The sequence below is a fragment of the Bos grunniens genome, chromosome 20, assembly GCF_055505025.1.
Source record: "Bos grunniens cultivar Pamir isolate PY7600 chromosome 20, Bosgru_T2T1.0, whole genome shotgun sequence".
Lineage (NCBI taxonomy): Eukaryota > Metazoa > Chordata > Mammalia > Artiodactyla > Bovidae > Bos > Bos grunniens.
The window spans coordinates 61,895,836-61,911,685 of NC_141184.1; the positions used below are offsets into that span (position 1 = coordinate 61,895,836).

The window sequence follows — 15,850 nt, forward strand, 5'->3', positions numbered from 1 at the left end:
GCAAAGTTACTGTTCTTAATGTCAATTTAAAGTTACTCTTAGATAAAAGGAGTATAGGAAATTGGACTGAATTTGTGCTAATGCTCGTATGAACATACAGTGAAATTGTTTCTTTTGACCGTACCTGTATCAGTTTTTCTCTTTATTTCCTGCCCCACCTCATTTCACTTTACTTTTAAAAGTTCCTTTTATTGAAAGTTTCCAGTTCATTGAAGTTGCAGATATTCTAACATTTTCTAGTTTTCTAACTTTTTTTGGATAGGTAATGGTGTTTCTAGTTTGGAAAAAACATAATGTACAATATATAGAAAGACTTTCCTAAATTCTCTGTTTCACCATTTGTAAATTAAATTTAATTTTATTTAAAAATGAAAAACCTCCAAACTTCCGTATTTTTAAAGACAATAGAATATGTAGGCTTTTGTTTGAAATGTATGACATGGCCAAGAAGTTGATTTCCGTTTTACCATAAGCTCTTTTCACATAGAAAAATCTGAATGAACTTTTTGGCCAACCCAGTATATGTGCCGATTTATTTCCAGGACTTGGGCAGGGAAGTGCTGTCCGTGGTTCATACATCTGTAGAAGAAAAAAATTCTGAAAAGGAAGTGTCAAATCAGTTGAGTCATTTGAACATTTCTTCGCAGTCTTCGGAACTTGATAAAGTAGAAGACCAGAGGATGCGACCTCCAAGTGTTCCAGAGCAGTTTTCAGATATTAATTTAAGGTACAAGTATATAGGTCTGTGTGCTTTTGAAGAGAAAGATATAAAGTTAAATTTGCAGATTATGTTAAACTAAGGTTTTAAGACATACCATCTGTAGCACAGTGTTGAAAATTTTAAGCTGGTTTGGGGGAAAACTGGGAGAGGTTTGAGGTCATTTTGACAGTAGATTGTGAGAATCACCAAACATACAAAATTGTGTGCAACACATACTTTTAAGTCATTACAGGTGTGACAAACCTGTATTTTCTTTGTGCAAAGATACTATAATTCCTGGGCTTATTCCTGGATTGTACCACTCATGTTTTTCAGGATCTACCAAATAGTCTGATTTGTTTTCCTGTTAAGACTTAGAATTAAATATTTACTGCCAGTCTTTAAGGTTGTCCTAAGACTCCACTCCCACTGCCCCTTCATTTCATCCTAAAGCTTGATAATCCTTGTTCCAAAAGCAAATCTCTTCCTCAAGAACAGACGCCATGTGAAATTAAGCTGACACCTTTTGTGAGAAGTAGATTCAAAAGACCTAAACCAAACTTAGCAAGAGCAGCTTCAAAAAGAGAGACTACGAAAGCAGAAAAGCATGCACCTGGGAAGGAGGCGGAAGCTGATAAAACAGAGACGGTTGTGATACAGCAGAACTGTGAACAAATGAGTACTTTCCCTTCTCAACATGTGAGTGTTATTTAAAATGGAGGTTTTCTGTCTTAGTTATTACAATTATTAAAGTAAAACATTTGGAGTGAAAGTTTGCAAATATTTTCTCATGTTATTTTAAAAATGTATTTGTTTGACTGCATTGGCTCTTAGTTGCAGCACGTGGGATTTTTGTGGGCTTCTCTTTAGTTACAGTGCATGGGCTTAGTTGCGCCAAGGCATACAAGGTCTTTGCTCCCTGATCAGGAATCAAATCTTGAGTTCCTTGCACTGGATGGTGGATTTGTAACAACTGGACCACCAGGGAAGTCCTTCTCACGTAATTTTTACTGTGTTCGAGATTATTGTTGCTGAACTTAATGTACCTCATTATTCCACATGGTTTTTGTAAGAATCTCAAATCTCTGATGATGGACAAATATCAGGGGAAGGATTTTAAGAGGCCCCAGCTGTAGTTCAAGTTATTGAGCTACATTATGTGACCTAAAGTTCATTATGTGACCATAAGCCATATAATGCAGCCACTTTCTTCACAGGGAGATTGAGAATGACAATCCATCTTTATTTCACTCTGTTGTGAAAGTAAAATAAAAAGTTAAAAAGCTTGATATGAGTTAAAGGAGATGATTTTTATTTACTTGATTAACGTAGTCTATAAGAGATCAAGAAGTATGATACAGCATCAGAAACCTTGAAATGAAACGTTCACACTAATAAGTTGAGTGCTGTAAATGTACAAAGTACTTTTTTGAATTAAAGTTCTTTTACAGCTTAACTTAATTCTTACTATACTTGAATATTTGTGCTTTTTCCTCCTAATCTTATATTTAAAAAAGATAAATCATGGAAATACCCTGGCAGTCCAGTGGTTAGTATTCTGTGCTCTCACAGCTGAGGGTCTACGTTCAGTCTCTGGGGAACTAAAATTCCATAAGCTACATGGCATGGCCCCCTCCTCAACCCTCTAAATCACTTTATGTTGATTATTTTATCCAATTATAAAAATTTCAAATTAAAAAAAATCATCTAAAAAGTTAGTCCTTTATAATGTTCCATCTCTTCCTCCCAAGTTAATCCCAAGTAGCAATTTAAAATATGTCTATCTAAATTTTTCTGTATAGATACTTATTTATATAAATAATAGAATGTGTTGGTATTTTCATTGTTTTCCAAAAATAGCATCATATCTTATAATTTTTTTCATGTACAATATTGTGAACATCTTTTTGGATCAGTATATACAAGTTAAACTTCTTTTAAGTGACTGTATTATTACATTGTAAAGAAATTATAATTTATTTATTCAGTTGCCTACTGATTTGTCTTATTTCCAGTTTTTTTTTTTCTTTTTTGGGGAGCTAGCAGCAGCAGCAGCATTATATTGCTACAATAAATATCCTTGTTAAAAAAATAAATAAATAAATATCCTTGTTATAATTTATTAGATCCTTATTTGAGTGCTTTTATAAGATACATTTCTAGAAGTAGAATTGCTGGGAATTAAAATTATTGATTGATACTGCCTTATTGTCTGCAAAGACTATATCAATTCTAATCGTTTATAAAGTTCTTATTTCCCTATACTTTTACCAACCCTTGATGAAGTTTTTTTTATCTACCTTCTAGGATGTGGCTTCTCTAATGAAATCAAGAGAAAAAGACAAATTAGATCACGGTCCAGAGGAGACTGTGATATTACCATGTGTGCAGACCGAAAAGGACCTTTCACCTTTGAGTTCTTGTGAATCTAAAGAGGAGTCTCAGTCCACACAAGCCCAGGAAAAGGAATTACTTGTTTCTATGGGGTAAAAAGTGATAGTATTTTAAAAATCTAAAATAGAATCATTTCAAGTATTCATTTTTTTTAAGATGTGTTAGTGTAGTTTAAAAGTGAGTATCAAGAGTAGTTGGTTTATTTTTTATTCATGTGGCAGACTGCCTAAAATAGAAAATCAGTTTTACTTCAACACGTTTCAACACTTGCCTGCTTATATTCACTGTTAGCTGCTTAGAATCTTATGCAAAGCAATGAATTTTAAAAACATGTGTGTATAAGGTATGTATTGATTACCTCTTTAAAAATTTTAGTAAGGTACATATGGGCTTCACCAGTGGCTCTGGTAAAGAATCCACCTGCCAACAATGCAGGAGATGCGGATTTGATCCCTCAGTTGGGAAGATCCCCTGGAGAAGGAAATGGGCAGCCCACTCCAGTATTCTTGCCTGGAAAATGCCATGGACAGAGGAGTCTGGCGGGCTGCAGCCCATCAGGTCAGGGAAGAGACAGGACTTGGCGACTAAACAACAACAAAGATACATATAAAATTTGCTATCTAACCATTTTTAAGTGTATTGTCCAGGGCCATTAAGTACATCATCAGTACACCATCACCACCATTTATCTCCAGAACATTTTCTTCCCAAACTGAAACTCTATACCCAGTAAAGAAGAACTTCCCATTGCCCCTTTCTCCAGTCCCTGGCAGCCACCATCGTACTTTCTATTACTATGAATTTGGATATTGTAGGTAACCTCACTACCTTTTGAAAATTGAAATAACTTTTTTTTAATAAAATGAGTTATAATCAGAAAGTAATTTAATTTTCCTTTACTGTACAAAATGTTTTTATAGTTTTATTAGATTCAAATTTTATATTTTTACAGTAATTTTCATTTTTTACAATCAAGCTTTCTCTTTTCTCCTGTCCCCTTATCTAGGACTCATAATATAAACACTTTTGAACAAGGAATAAAGGAAAGGGTTATCCAAACTGCTCCACTAGTAAGGGGTCGACTTCAGAGACCCAGACCAAACTTAAGAAAGGCTGGCCAGAGACAAGTAATAGAAATTAGTGAAACCAAAGAAACAACTAAGGAAGAAAAGATGCTACAAAAAGATGAAACTGGAGAGAAATTCCTGACTGTGGTGAGTTATTGCTGTGTAATTAAATCAAGCCCTTTAATGCATATGAGAATATCAAATGGTAGCTCAGACTTGGCTTAGAATATAAGCACCTGATGTTTACTCTAGTTAATTAATACATAACATATTTACTTTTGTTTCAGATTTACTATTGTGGATTTTTTTTTTTTTTAATGAAAATAGATTCCCCCTCCCCCCCACTAACCTATTCATTACAAAAATGTTCAGAATGGGAGAAAATAATAGCAAATGAAGCAACTGACAAACAACTGATCTCAAAAATATACAAGCAACTCCTACAGCTCAACTCCAGAAAAATAAATGACCCAATCAAAAAATGGGCCAAAGAACTAAATAGACATTTCTCCAAAGAAGACATACAGATGGCTAACAAACACATGAAAAGATGCTCAACATCACTCATTATCAGAGAAATGCAAATCAAAATCACTATGAGGTACCATTTCACACCAGTCAGAATGGCTGCGATCCAAAAGTCTACAAATAGTAAATGCTGGAGAGGATGTGGAGAAAAGGGAACCCTCTTACACTGTTGGTGGGAATGCAAACTAGTACAGCCACTATGGAGAACAGTGTGGAGATTCCTTAAAAAACTGGAAATAGAACTGCCTTATGATCCAGCAATCCCACTGCTGGGCATACACACTGAGGAAACCAGAAGGGAAAGAGACACGTGTACCCCAATGTTCATCGCAGCACTGTTTATAATAGCCAGGACATGGAAGCAACCTAGATGTCCATCAGCAGATGAATGGATAAGAAAGCTGTGGTACACAGTTATCAAGACAGTATGGTACTGGCACAAAGACAGAAATATTGATCAATGGAATAAAATAGAAAGCCCAGAGATAAATCCACGCACATATGGACACCTTATCTTTGACAAAGGAGGCAAGAATATACAATGGATTAAAGACAATCTCTTTAACAAGTGGTGCTGGGAAATCTGGTCAACCACTTGTAAAAGAATGAAACTGGACCACTTTCTAACACCATACACAAAAATAAACTCAAAATGGATTAAAGATCTAAACGTAAGACCAGAAACTATAAAACTCCTAGAGGAGAACATAGGCAAAACACTCTCCGACATACATCACAGCAGGATCCTCTATGACCCACCTCCCAGAATATTGGAAATAAAAGCAAAAATAAACAAATGGGACCTAATTAACCTTAAAAGCTTCTGCACATCAAAGGAAACTATTAGCAAGGTGAAAAGACAGCCTTCAGAATGGGAGAAAATAATAGCAAATGAAGCAACTGACAAACAACTAATCTCAAAAATATACAAGCAACTCCTACAGCTCAACTCCAGAAAAATAAACGACCCAATCAAAAAATGGGCCAAAGAACTAAATAGACATTTCTCCAAAGAAGACATACAGATGGCTAACAAACACATGAAAAGATGCTCAACATCACTCATTATCAGAGAAATGCAAATCAAAACCACTATGAGGTACCATTTCATACCAGTCAGAATGGCTGCGATCCAAAAGTCTACAAATAATAAATGCTGGAGAGGGTGTGGAGAAAAGGGAGCCCTCTTACACTGTTGGTGGGAATGCAAACTAGTACAGCCACTATGGAGAACAGTGTGGAGATTCCTTAAAAAACTGGAAATAGAACTGCCTTATGATCCAGCAACCCCACTGCTGGGCATACACACTGAGGAAACCAGAAGGGAAAGAGACACATGTACCCCAATGTTCATCGCAGCACTGTTTATAATAGCCAAGACATGGAAGCAACCTAGATGTCCATCAGCAGATGAATGGATAAGAAAGCTGTGGTACATATACACAATGGAGTATTACTCAGCCATTAAAAAGAATACATTTGAATCAGTTCTAATGAGGTGGATGAAACTGGAGCCTATTATACAGAGTGAAGTAAGCCAGAAGGAAAAACACCAATACAGTATACTAACGCATATATATGGAATTTAGAAAGATGGTAACAATAACCCTGTGTACGAGACAGCAAAAGAGACACTGATGTATAGAACAGTCTTATGGACTCTGTGGGAGAGGGAGAGGGTGGGAAGATTTGGGAGAATGGCATTGAAACATGTAAAATATCATGTATGAAACGAGATGCCAGTCCAGGTTCGATGCATGATACTGGATGCTTGGGGCTGGTGCACTGGGACGACCCAGAGGGAGGGTATGGGGAGGGAGGAGGGAGGAGGGTTCAGGATGGGGAACACATGTATACCTGTGGTGGATTCATTTTGATATTTGGCAAAACTAATACAATTATGTAAAGTTTAAAAAAAAAAATGTTCAATCAATACAAAATAATACAATAATTACCCCAAAGTCTCACCACTCTGAGGCAAGCACTGAAAACCTTTTGATATGCATGTGTGTGTGCATACTTACATAAATTTATATAATAAAATCATTGTATGCATATTGTTTTGTGACTTACTGTTTTTCGCTTGTTATACTAAGTGGTTTTCTATGTCATGAAATAGGAAGTTAAATAATTTTTAACTGCTGGGTAACATTCTGCTATTTTGAATGACAATTTAATCAATCTCTTATTAATGGAGCTTTTGATATTAGAAAGAAATCTTAAGCAGTTTAATGCCCCATTTCAACAGATCTTGTTTTTCTGTTCTTTTTTTCTCTACTAAGGGAAAATCTACATTTAAAATAAAGTGAATGTAATCCTTATTTGCTCCCTCCCCTAATTAAAACCAAATGTATTGAACTCTTTGGGAAGGAGAGTCACAGTAGTTGATTATTGTAGTTTTTAAAGCGTTACACGAATGTATTACTGCAATAATTGAAAATTTCTCTGAATTGGCAGTTTTGTTTTGGGCAGCAAAACATGAACATTGCATACACAAGTTTGAGATTTCATTTTAAAAACCTAAATACCTTTCTTAATGATGGAAATATTTTAGGAAGTATGTTCTGTTGCTTAAAAAAAAAACCCCAAAACAACTAATATAGTTTTGTCATTTCAGCCGAATTCTCAAATTGCAACCGAAACTGAAGTTGTATCCTCTGAAGTGTCAGAAGGCAGAGTGTCTGAAAACCAGAGCCACGTTCTTTTAGAAAACCTTCATATTAACAAGGTAGATGTTTTAGGTGAAAAGATGAGGTGAGTTTGCTTTTAATTAGAAAATCGTAAAACCTTTCAAAGATAAAGGTTGGATATTTGAATAATTGGTTTTATGTAATTTCACATTTCATAAGTTTTATGAAAGAAAAATAATTAAGGAATTAGAATATTTTAAATCTGCTTCTTGGGACTTCCCTGGTGGTGCAGTGGTTAAGAATCCTCCTGCCAAGGCAGGGACACAGGTTCGATCCCTGGTTCTGGATCCACATGCTGCAGGGCAGCTAAGTCTGTGCACCACAAGGACCAAGCCTGCGCTCTAAAGCCCACATGCCCTGGAGCCCGTGTTCCCCAACAAGAGAAGCCACTGCAGTGAGAAGCCTGTGCAGTGTAACTAGAGAGTAGCCCCTGCTCACTGCAACTAGAGAAAGCCTATGTGCAGCAGTGAAGACCCAGCACAGCCAAAAATAAATAAATAAAAATTTTAAAAATCTGCTTCTTCAAATACCGTAAGAATTACGTGACTGGTGTTCTCTTAGTTTATAACTTAGCTGAGAAATTTGGCAATCATCCTCATTTTTAAAGTAAACTTTTATGGGAGAGGTTCTTAAGTTCTTTGCATCTTTAGAAATTTACAACCTACTGATAAAATTCATAAATAGGAAGTGCTGTAAAATACTTCCTATGTGCTGTCCTTGAAGTTGTGTCCCATGCCAAATGATAAGAATGTTGTGTTTTAAATGGAACACTAGATGGTTGAAGATATTTTAGCACTAGTCGTTTTATTTATCACTGCAATCTACTTCATTATTGATACAGGAGCCCCTGGTGGCTCAGACGGTAAAGAATCTGCCTGCAGTGCGGGAGACCTGGGTTCGATCCCTGGGTTGGGAAGATCCCCTGGAGAAGGAAATGGCAACCCACTCCAGTATTCTTGCCTGGAAAATCCCATGGACAGAGGAGCCTGGCAAGCTAAAGTCCATGGCGTCGCAGAGTTGGACGCAACTGAGCAACTTCACTTTCACTTTCTTTTATTACTGATGATGTTAAATTAGGATTTGTTAGTTTCTTCTTTTTTAATATGTAAGGAAAATTTTTAAATCTTCCCTTTCCAGATATGGTTCATGGTCCATCTAATTTTAGTTTATTACACTATTTTTGTAACTAGGTCATGTTTTAGTGAATATTTATTAGTTTTCCTCCAGAATGTCTTCAGCACTTGCAGATTGACATTTGAACATTCTAGCTTTAATTATATGGAATTAACTTGATTTTTGGGAAATGAAAAAGAGATGGTGCTGTATCATTTTTTCACTCTCTGAAGCTGTAAGAGTAGGATTTGGGCATGATGTCATCTGTTTGAACAAGTTATGCTATTGATTTAGCTTAACTTTATACAGTCTACTTTCATTAAGGCATACTTCTTACATGAAGCACTTACTGTTTTAGTATGAATTTCTGTCATTTCTTTTGTTTCCCTTTATGTGTGTGTATGTGTGTCTTGAAAAGCCTTTTTATATTTGTTTTTCTTTTAAGACTAAGTCTTTAATTTAAATTAGCAAGTGATAAGAGAATGCTTCATTGCAAGAGTCCCCTTGGAGAAAAGCCCTAAATGAAGTGCAGGAGCAAGTCAAGGGATTTGTGGGGAAAGAGGGAACAGCAGTTGAGAAGTACTTCAGGCAAAATCATGTCTGACATGTTTGAGGGCCAGCAAAGGGGGCCAAAGTGAAACGGGACGAGAAAAGAGGAGCAGTTACATGAAAGGTAAAGACTGAGCGGGAGAAGCACAGGTTATGTGGGGCCACTGTCAGGATTTTGAGTTTTACTCTAAATGAGCCTTTAAAGACTAGTGACCTTTGAGTTCAGCCTTTCCTAATACCTCATTTATGACTGACTGTAATTTATAATAGACCAGAGGATTTAAATGGCTTGCTCAAAGTAACATTGGCAAGTTAGTTTTTAAACTTAATGTTTTTAGAATTTATGACTTTTAGACTAGCAGATTCCTTTTTACACTCAGCCTTCATATTTTTTAATGAGCTAGATCAAACTTTCAAATGTGGATATGGAAACCCCTTCCTCACCCACCCCTTTTAGTTTGTTTGTTTAGTGTTGGCTGCGCTGGGTCTTTGTTGTTGCTGAGAAGGCTTTCTCTGGTTGTGACGAGTGGGGGTCACTCTTCACTGCGGTGCTTGGGCTTCTCACTGCGGTGACTTCTCTTGCTGCAGAGCACAGGTTTTAGGCTCGCAGGCCTCAATAGCTGTGGTGCATGGGCTTAGTTGCTCTTCAGCATGTGGAATCTTCCCAGACCAGGGATTGAACCCAAGTTCCATGCATTGGCAAGTGAGTTCCTATCCACTGTACCGCCAGGGAAGTTCCCCACCCTCCTTTCCAGCTTTTAGCTTTACCATTACTGATACTTTCTTCAAAGTATGTATTCAGTCTAGTTTTAAAGTTAGCATATTCTTACGTCCAGCAGTTTTTTTACCTCTTTTAACCCCAGTAGCAGATTGAGCTTATATATATATTTAATAATCAAGTACCTTTGTAGAATCACATTTGACTGTAAGTTACTTATACTTGAATATATCATGTTTTCCCAAATACCTACACTGGTAATGCCTACACTGGAATGTATTAGCTAGCATCATAACCTTGTTAGAACATCTTATGAAGTTCCTTGGTGTTTCACTGCTGGATGAACTTAGCAGGATTGGAACATTTAGAAATGTAACTACTTTGTTTTCTAGGTAATTTATTAGAAATATTACTTAAGATTAGTCTTTAATGCAGCTCTTTCAGAGGACTCACGATCGATACTTACATATCCAGTTTTTCTTTATCCAGATTGTATTAGTTTTAAACTTCTTAATTCACATGGTTGCCAGTTATTAAATATTTCACAGGAAACTTTAGGATAGCTGTTTGTGTTGCCTTGGGATCTATGGCTACTGTATTGAATGTTAAAACCTTGTCTTTCTCTGACTTGGCAGATAGATATGGGTTTATTTTGATTTTTATGACATTGCTGTCAATAAACCCTTTTCTATGAGTTGACAGGCATGTGGTGGGAGAACAGACTCTAGCTTTCAAATCTGCTTTTGAACTAGAAGAATCAAGGTTGTTGGGACCAGTGTATATTTGTTCATGCTTCAGAGCCCAGTTGAGGGATTTGTTTTAAAGTGTCATTATGAAATCCATCTTCAATTACTGGCATTTTTGTTTTGTATCTAGTTATTTCTCTGAAAATTAAAGTAACATGAAGCCACACTCCAGAATCAATGAATGAAAGCTAAAAAAGATTGAATATTAATATATTAATGTGAAACTATTCTTCAAGCTAAGTGGAAGTTCTAAAAGCTTTTAATGTTCTTCATATCAGCACATGAGGTTTCATTTTATATGTTTAGTTTTATAGCCTATTTATGTCCTTCGAACATAGAATTGGTTTGTACCCAGAATTGTTTAACTGCACTTGCATCAACAGGAATTCTGATTTTGGTTCTTCAACATGATTTGTATTTCATTCTAGACATGGACATGAAACGTATGTTCCTAGTCCACCGCAAATGATAAGAAGACAGTTCCAAAGGGCTACGCCAGACTTGGGAAGAGCACAAAGTAAGAAAGAAGCATCAGACATAGAAGAAGACAGAGCAGATCAGAGGAAGGCAGGGAAGCCAGAAGACAGTTTGTCGCAGCATGAAGATTCTGACAGCCAGCTTCTTCAAAAAGTAAGTTTGAAAAAAAAATTTTTTTATTAGTGGGCTCTGTTGTATCTATGTTATGAAAGAGAACATTTAAAAAATAATTTTGCTTTTTGTATTATAACTATTTTCATGAAAGCTGATTGACTCCTAATATTTTGATAGTTTAGAAACCAATCAGTTGCGTATACGTATGTAAGCGCAGCGCTTTAAACCAAACTACCAAACCAAATTACCATACAGATTGTTTCCATGATAATATCAGCTGTTTATTCTTAAATTTAAGGGAAAACCTGAGTTTCTGACATCTCTGGAGGTTTCAGCAAGAAAAGATTCTGTAGGTTCCAAGGAGACTGAATTGGCAAAAAAAGATGATCAATCAGAAGTTGAACCATCTGGAAGTGTTGGAGAGAAGACTGGAGAGGATAATTCTGTGTGTGCAGTTGTTGAAAAGCAGTGTGTCAGTAAACCAAGGTAAAGTTTTATTTAACAAGTGCTTTCAGAATAGTAAATACAAATAATATTCCTTATGGATGTCCTACTCTAATTTATTGATAAGAGTAAAAAGATTTGTTAACAGAAGTGTGGGTTGTTTTTTACTGACAGGTCTGTTTCTTTCCCACTTTTGATTTTTATTTACTCAAATTTACTTTTTAAAAATAATCTCTGAAAGATTTTTCTTTCCTACATTTAAAATTTCTGGGTATTGAGTATATTAGGCATGAGCAGGAACCTGACTAAAGAGTAGTGTGTATTGCCTAAATAACTAGGATGCTAATTTGAATGGAGTCACAAACACAAGTGAAGGGTATCCTTTTCCCATAGTTTTCAAGGAGAGTGGAAGGGAGCCTGAGTTCTAAAAAAACATTGCTTTATTGGATTTCCATCTTTTTTATTTTAACCTAATCTGTTTACCTAGTAAGATAAACCATATGACTTTTTGATCTCTTATTTTGTATTTATTGGCCCAATGTTCTTTATCCTTTTTTCTTCTAATAATTTCCAGTCTTGTATTTCATCATCGCTTAAACAACAAGGGGAAAAATGGCTCACAATTAAAAACTTACTGTGAAAAATTTGTAGGTAGATAACTAAGATTTAACTCTTGAGTGAGAAACTAGTAACTGTAAATTCCTCTCATTCTCTTCACAGCATGTGTTGACAGAATGGGTGGTGAGCATTTTATATTAATGGCTTGAATTGAGATTTCACTTTAAAAGTTGAGATTTCATTATAATCATCCTTGTGCACGTAATGACTATGTTGCTATTTTGATTAAACATCCAGCTCCCCTCAATTGTTAAAAGAACCAGATAACTCTAAAATTGCTCTGGATCGAAGAAGAGCGCTCTCTTCTGCCTCTGAGCGTGAGATAGATCGTAGTAGAAGGAGAGTACGTCGAAAGGTTAAACCCAGCGTCCCCAAAGGGCGTGGCTCAAAACGAAGCCGGACTAAGACTTCTAAGAAGGAGCCCAGAGCTTCCAGGTCTGTGCTGGTGACTCTTCGAGCTTCCCAGGAAGAAGACGAAGATGATGGTGAAGACTTTGACTATGAAGAAGAAAGCTATCATCTTGCTCCTGAAGAAGTAAACAAGGCTCCAGTGTTTGTACCTATTGGTCTCAGATCTCCCGAACCCGTTCCTGTTCAGATTGAGGAAACTATGGAAGAGGTAGTTTGACTTTGGAATCCTTGGAAGTTTATCTTACTTGTTTTTTGCTTTTGGTGGATCATTATCTCTTCTCTTAGCGATATTAGAATCTGAGGATTACTAGTGTAATTTGTTTGGGGCCTAAATTAGTAGAAATAGACTTGTGTGACCCCCTGTGTTTGCTCAGCCCCTGCAGCTCAGGCCCAGCTCAAGGTAGTGAGTATAACAGCACTAAGACAAATTAATTTCACTTGCAGGCAGGGACCAGCTTGTCTTACTGAGCTATGTATTCTTGTACCTATAGCCTTCTCGTTTTTAGGAAGCATTTCATAAATGTTGACAGACTGATGAGAGAAATTGTGGGAAAGTAGGGACAAGTTGGGGATCATGGAAAGTAAAATGCTGGTTACTAAGAAAACTAGCTCTGGATGTTTTGCTTACCGTTTGTCAGAACCACAGACCCTTCAAAACCCTTAAATGTTTCATTTTTGCCAAGATGATGTCAGTCAATAAGAATTACTGTATTGTAGGTTTTTAAATTGTGTATGAATGTGAATTATCTCTTCAGTTTAATATTTTATGATTCGTTTTGTTTTCCTGTGATGGTATGCCAAAATGAAATAATGAAACTTTTCATGTTGGCAGCTTGTAATCCCCACGAATGTCACAGATGAAGGATGCATAACTGTTGTTGAACATCAGCTTTCATCAAACATAGATGTGATTCCTCAAGAAATGAGACAAGAAGAAAATTTGAATACATTATCAGTTGTAAGCATCCGTTTTATTATGTTTTACCTCTAATTCTTTACTTTCAAAAGACTCAGTTTATTTTGAAAGCTGTAGGTTTATAGTTAGTTCCTAACTTGTATGATTGGCATTATTATTTCTAGGAGCTGAAAGTGTAAATGGTAGAAACTAGTGAATAATTTATAGATTTTATATTTGACTTGAAAAGAATAGATTTTTGTGTACAGGAATAGCTCTTAATGTTAAAATTCTGATGCATTAAATATAAACTAAATTTCAGTTATCTAAAACATACTTAGTTGCCTTTTGCTTGGCGCACTCTTGCTCACTTGCTTGGTATTTAACTTGTTTTTGTAAATGAAATCTTATAACTTTTAAAAAAAACAGCTTTATTAAGATACAGTTCACACACCATTCAGTTCATCCATTTGAAGTATACATTTCATTGGTCTTTAGATATCGGCATAGTTGATTTTAGAACATTTTTGTCACCTCAAAAAGAAGTCTTGTGCTCATTGATAGTTGCTCCTCATTTCCTTCCAGCCTTCCCCAGACCTAGGTGACCAGTGACCTATTTTTGTCTCTATAGATTTCTCATTCTGGACGTAAACACACAGTATGGTCTTTATTCATTCATCTCTTCATGGACGTATAGATTGTTTCCATCTTTTGGCCATTATAAATAATGCTGCTATGACCATTCGCATCCAAGTTTCTGTATGGACATATTTTTCATTTCTCTTGGGTACATTCATGGAAATCTAATTGCTGTATTATATGGTAACTTTGTTTAATCATTTGAGAAACTAGCAGACTGTTTTCCAAAGTTCCTGCATCATTTTATATTCCCATCAGTAATGTATGAGAATTCCAGTTTCTTCACATCCTGACTTTTTTATTTTACTTTTTGGATCTAACTGTCCTAGTAGGTGTGAAATGATACCTATCATTATGGTTTTAATTTGTATTCCCTAATGATTAATGATGTTGAGCATCTTTTCATGTGCTTTTATTGGCCATTTTTATATCTTCTTTGGAGAAAATGTCTGTTTGGAGTCTTTGCCTATTTAAAATTTATTTTGGTCCATTTGTTTTTTTTTGTTTTTTTGAGTTGTAAGAATTTTTTTATATTCTTGATACAAGTTCCTAATTGTATATATGGTTCTCAGATGTTTTACCTCATTCTGTGGGTTGTTTTTTATTTTCTTGACAGTTTTTTAGAGTACTTGGAGTTCCATTTATCTATTTTTGTTGTTGTTGTTGCTCATGCTTTCACTGTCATATCTAAGAATCCTTTCCCAAAGCTAAGGTCTTAAAGATTTACTCCCGTTTTACATTTAAGTCTTTAATCCATTTTGACTTATTTTTCTTTTTTTGGCCATGCCATGTGGCTTGCGGGATCTTAGTTCCTTGACCAGAGCTTGAATGCGGGTGCCCAGCAGTGGAAGCACCAAGTACTAACCACTGAATTGCCAGGGAGTTTTCCTCATTTTGAGTTAATTTTTATATGGTGTGAGATTAGAGTCCCAGTTCATTGTTTTGCGTATGACTGTCTAATGGTTGCATCATTTCTTTGAAAAAACTGTTCTTTCCCCGTTGAAGTTTTTTTATTTTTGTCAAAAATTAGTTGGCTGCAGATACGTGGACTCTCAATTCTATTCCATGGACTTATTTGTCTGCCTTAATGCTGGAGAGGCTCTATTGTTTTTTGTTGCTCTGTAATAAGTTTGGAAATTTAAAATAGGATGACTTATACTTTTTTTCTGTTTTTAGGATTGTTTTGGCTATTGTGGGTCTGTTGGAATTCATATGAATTTTAAAATCAACTTATCAGTTTCCATAAACATGTCAGTTGAGATTCTGATTGTGATTACATTGAATTTGTAGATCAGTTGGAGGAACAGGTATTGCCTTCATAACAATGTTGAGTCTTTCAGTCAATGGACATGGAATATATTCCCATTTACTTAGCTCTTCTTTGATTTTTTTTGACAGTGCTTTGTAATTTTCAGAGTATGAGCTTTGCGCTTCCTTCATTTGCAAGTATATTTTTATTTTTCATGCTATCATGAATGAAATTGTTTTCTTTAATTTCAAATTTGGCTTGTTTATTACAAATTTATAGGACTGCATTTGATTTTTGTATATTGATCTTGTATCCTGCAACTTTGCTGGACTCATTTATTCTAACACTTTTTCAGTGGAGTCCTTAGGATTTTCTACATACAAGATCATGGCATATATGAATAGAGGTAGTTTTACTTCTGCCTTTCTGTATTACTTTTGTAGGGCTACTGTAACAAAGTACCATGATCTGAGTGGCTTATTCTGTCATAGTTCTGGC

General features: G+C 35.6%; 1 protein-coding gene across 4 annotated transcripts in view; it reads left to right on the forward strand.

Moving 5' to 3' along the window:
- BDP1 (BDP1 general transcription factor IIIB subunit) overlaps window positions 1–15,850 on the forward strand; it is an 85,239-nt gene that overhangs the window by 38,046 nt on the left and 31,343 nt on the right. For 3 of the 4 annotated variants that reach the window (XM_086362103.1, XM_086362104.1, XM_086362105.1), the window contains exons 18-26: window positions 543–727; window positions 1,177–1,399; window positions 3,008–3,186; window positions 4,101–4,308; window positions 7,307–7,443; window positions 10,934–11,135; window positions 11,395–11,582; window positions 12,396–12,777; window positions 13,402–13,527. In XM_086362103.1, coding sequence (XP_086218229.1) covers window positions 543–727; window positions 1,177–1,399; window positions 3,008–3,186; window positions 4,101–4,308; window positions 7,307–7,443; window positions 10,934–11,135; window positions 11,395–11,582; window positions 12,396–12,777; window positions 13,402–13,527 — 1,830 coding nt within the window. Of the gene's footprint in view, window positions 1–542; window positions 728–1,176; window positions 1,400–3,007; window positions 3,187–4,100; window positions 4,309–7,306; window positions 7,444–10,933; window positions 11,136–11,394; window positions 11,583–12,260; window positions 12,778–13,401; window positions 13,528–15,850 lie in introns of all 4 variants that reach the window. The other variant, XR_015148957.1, reaches the window with a different exon arrangement.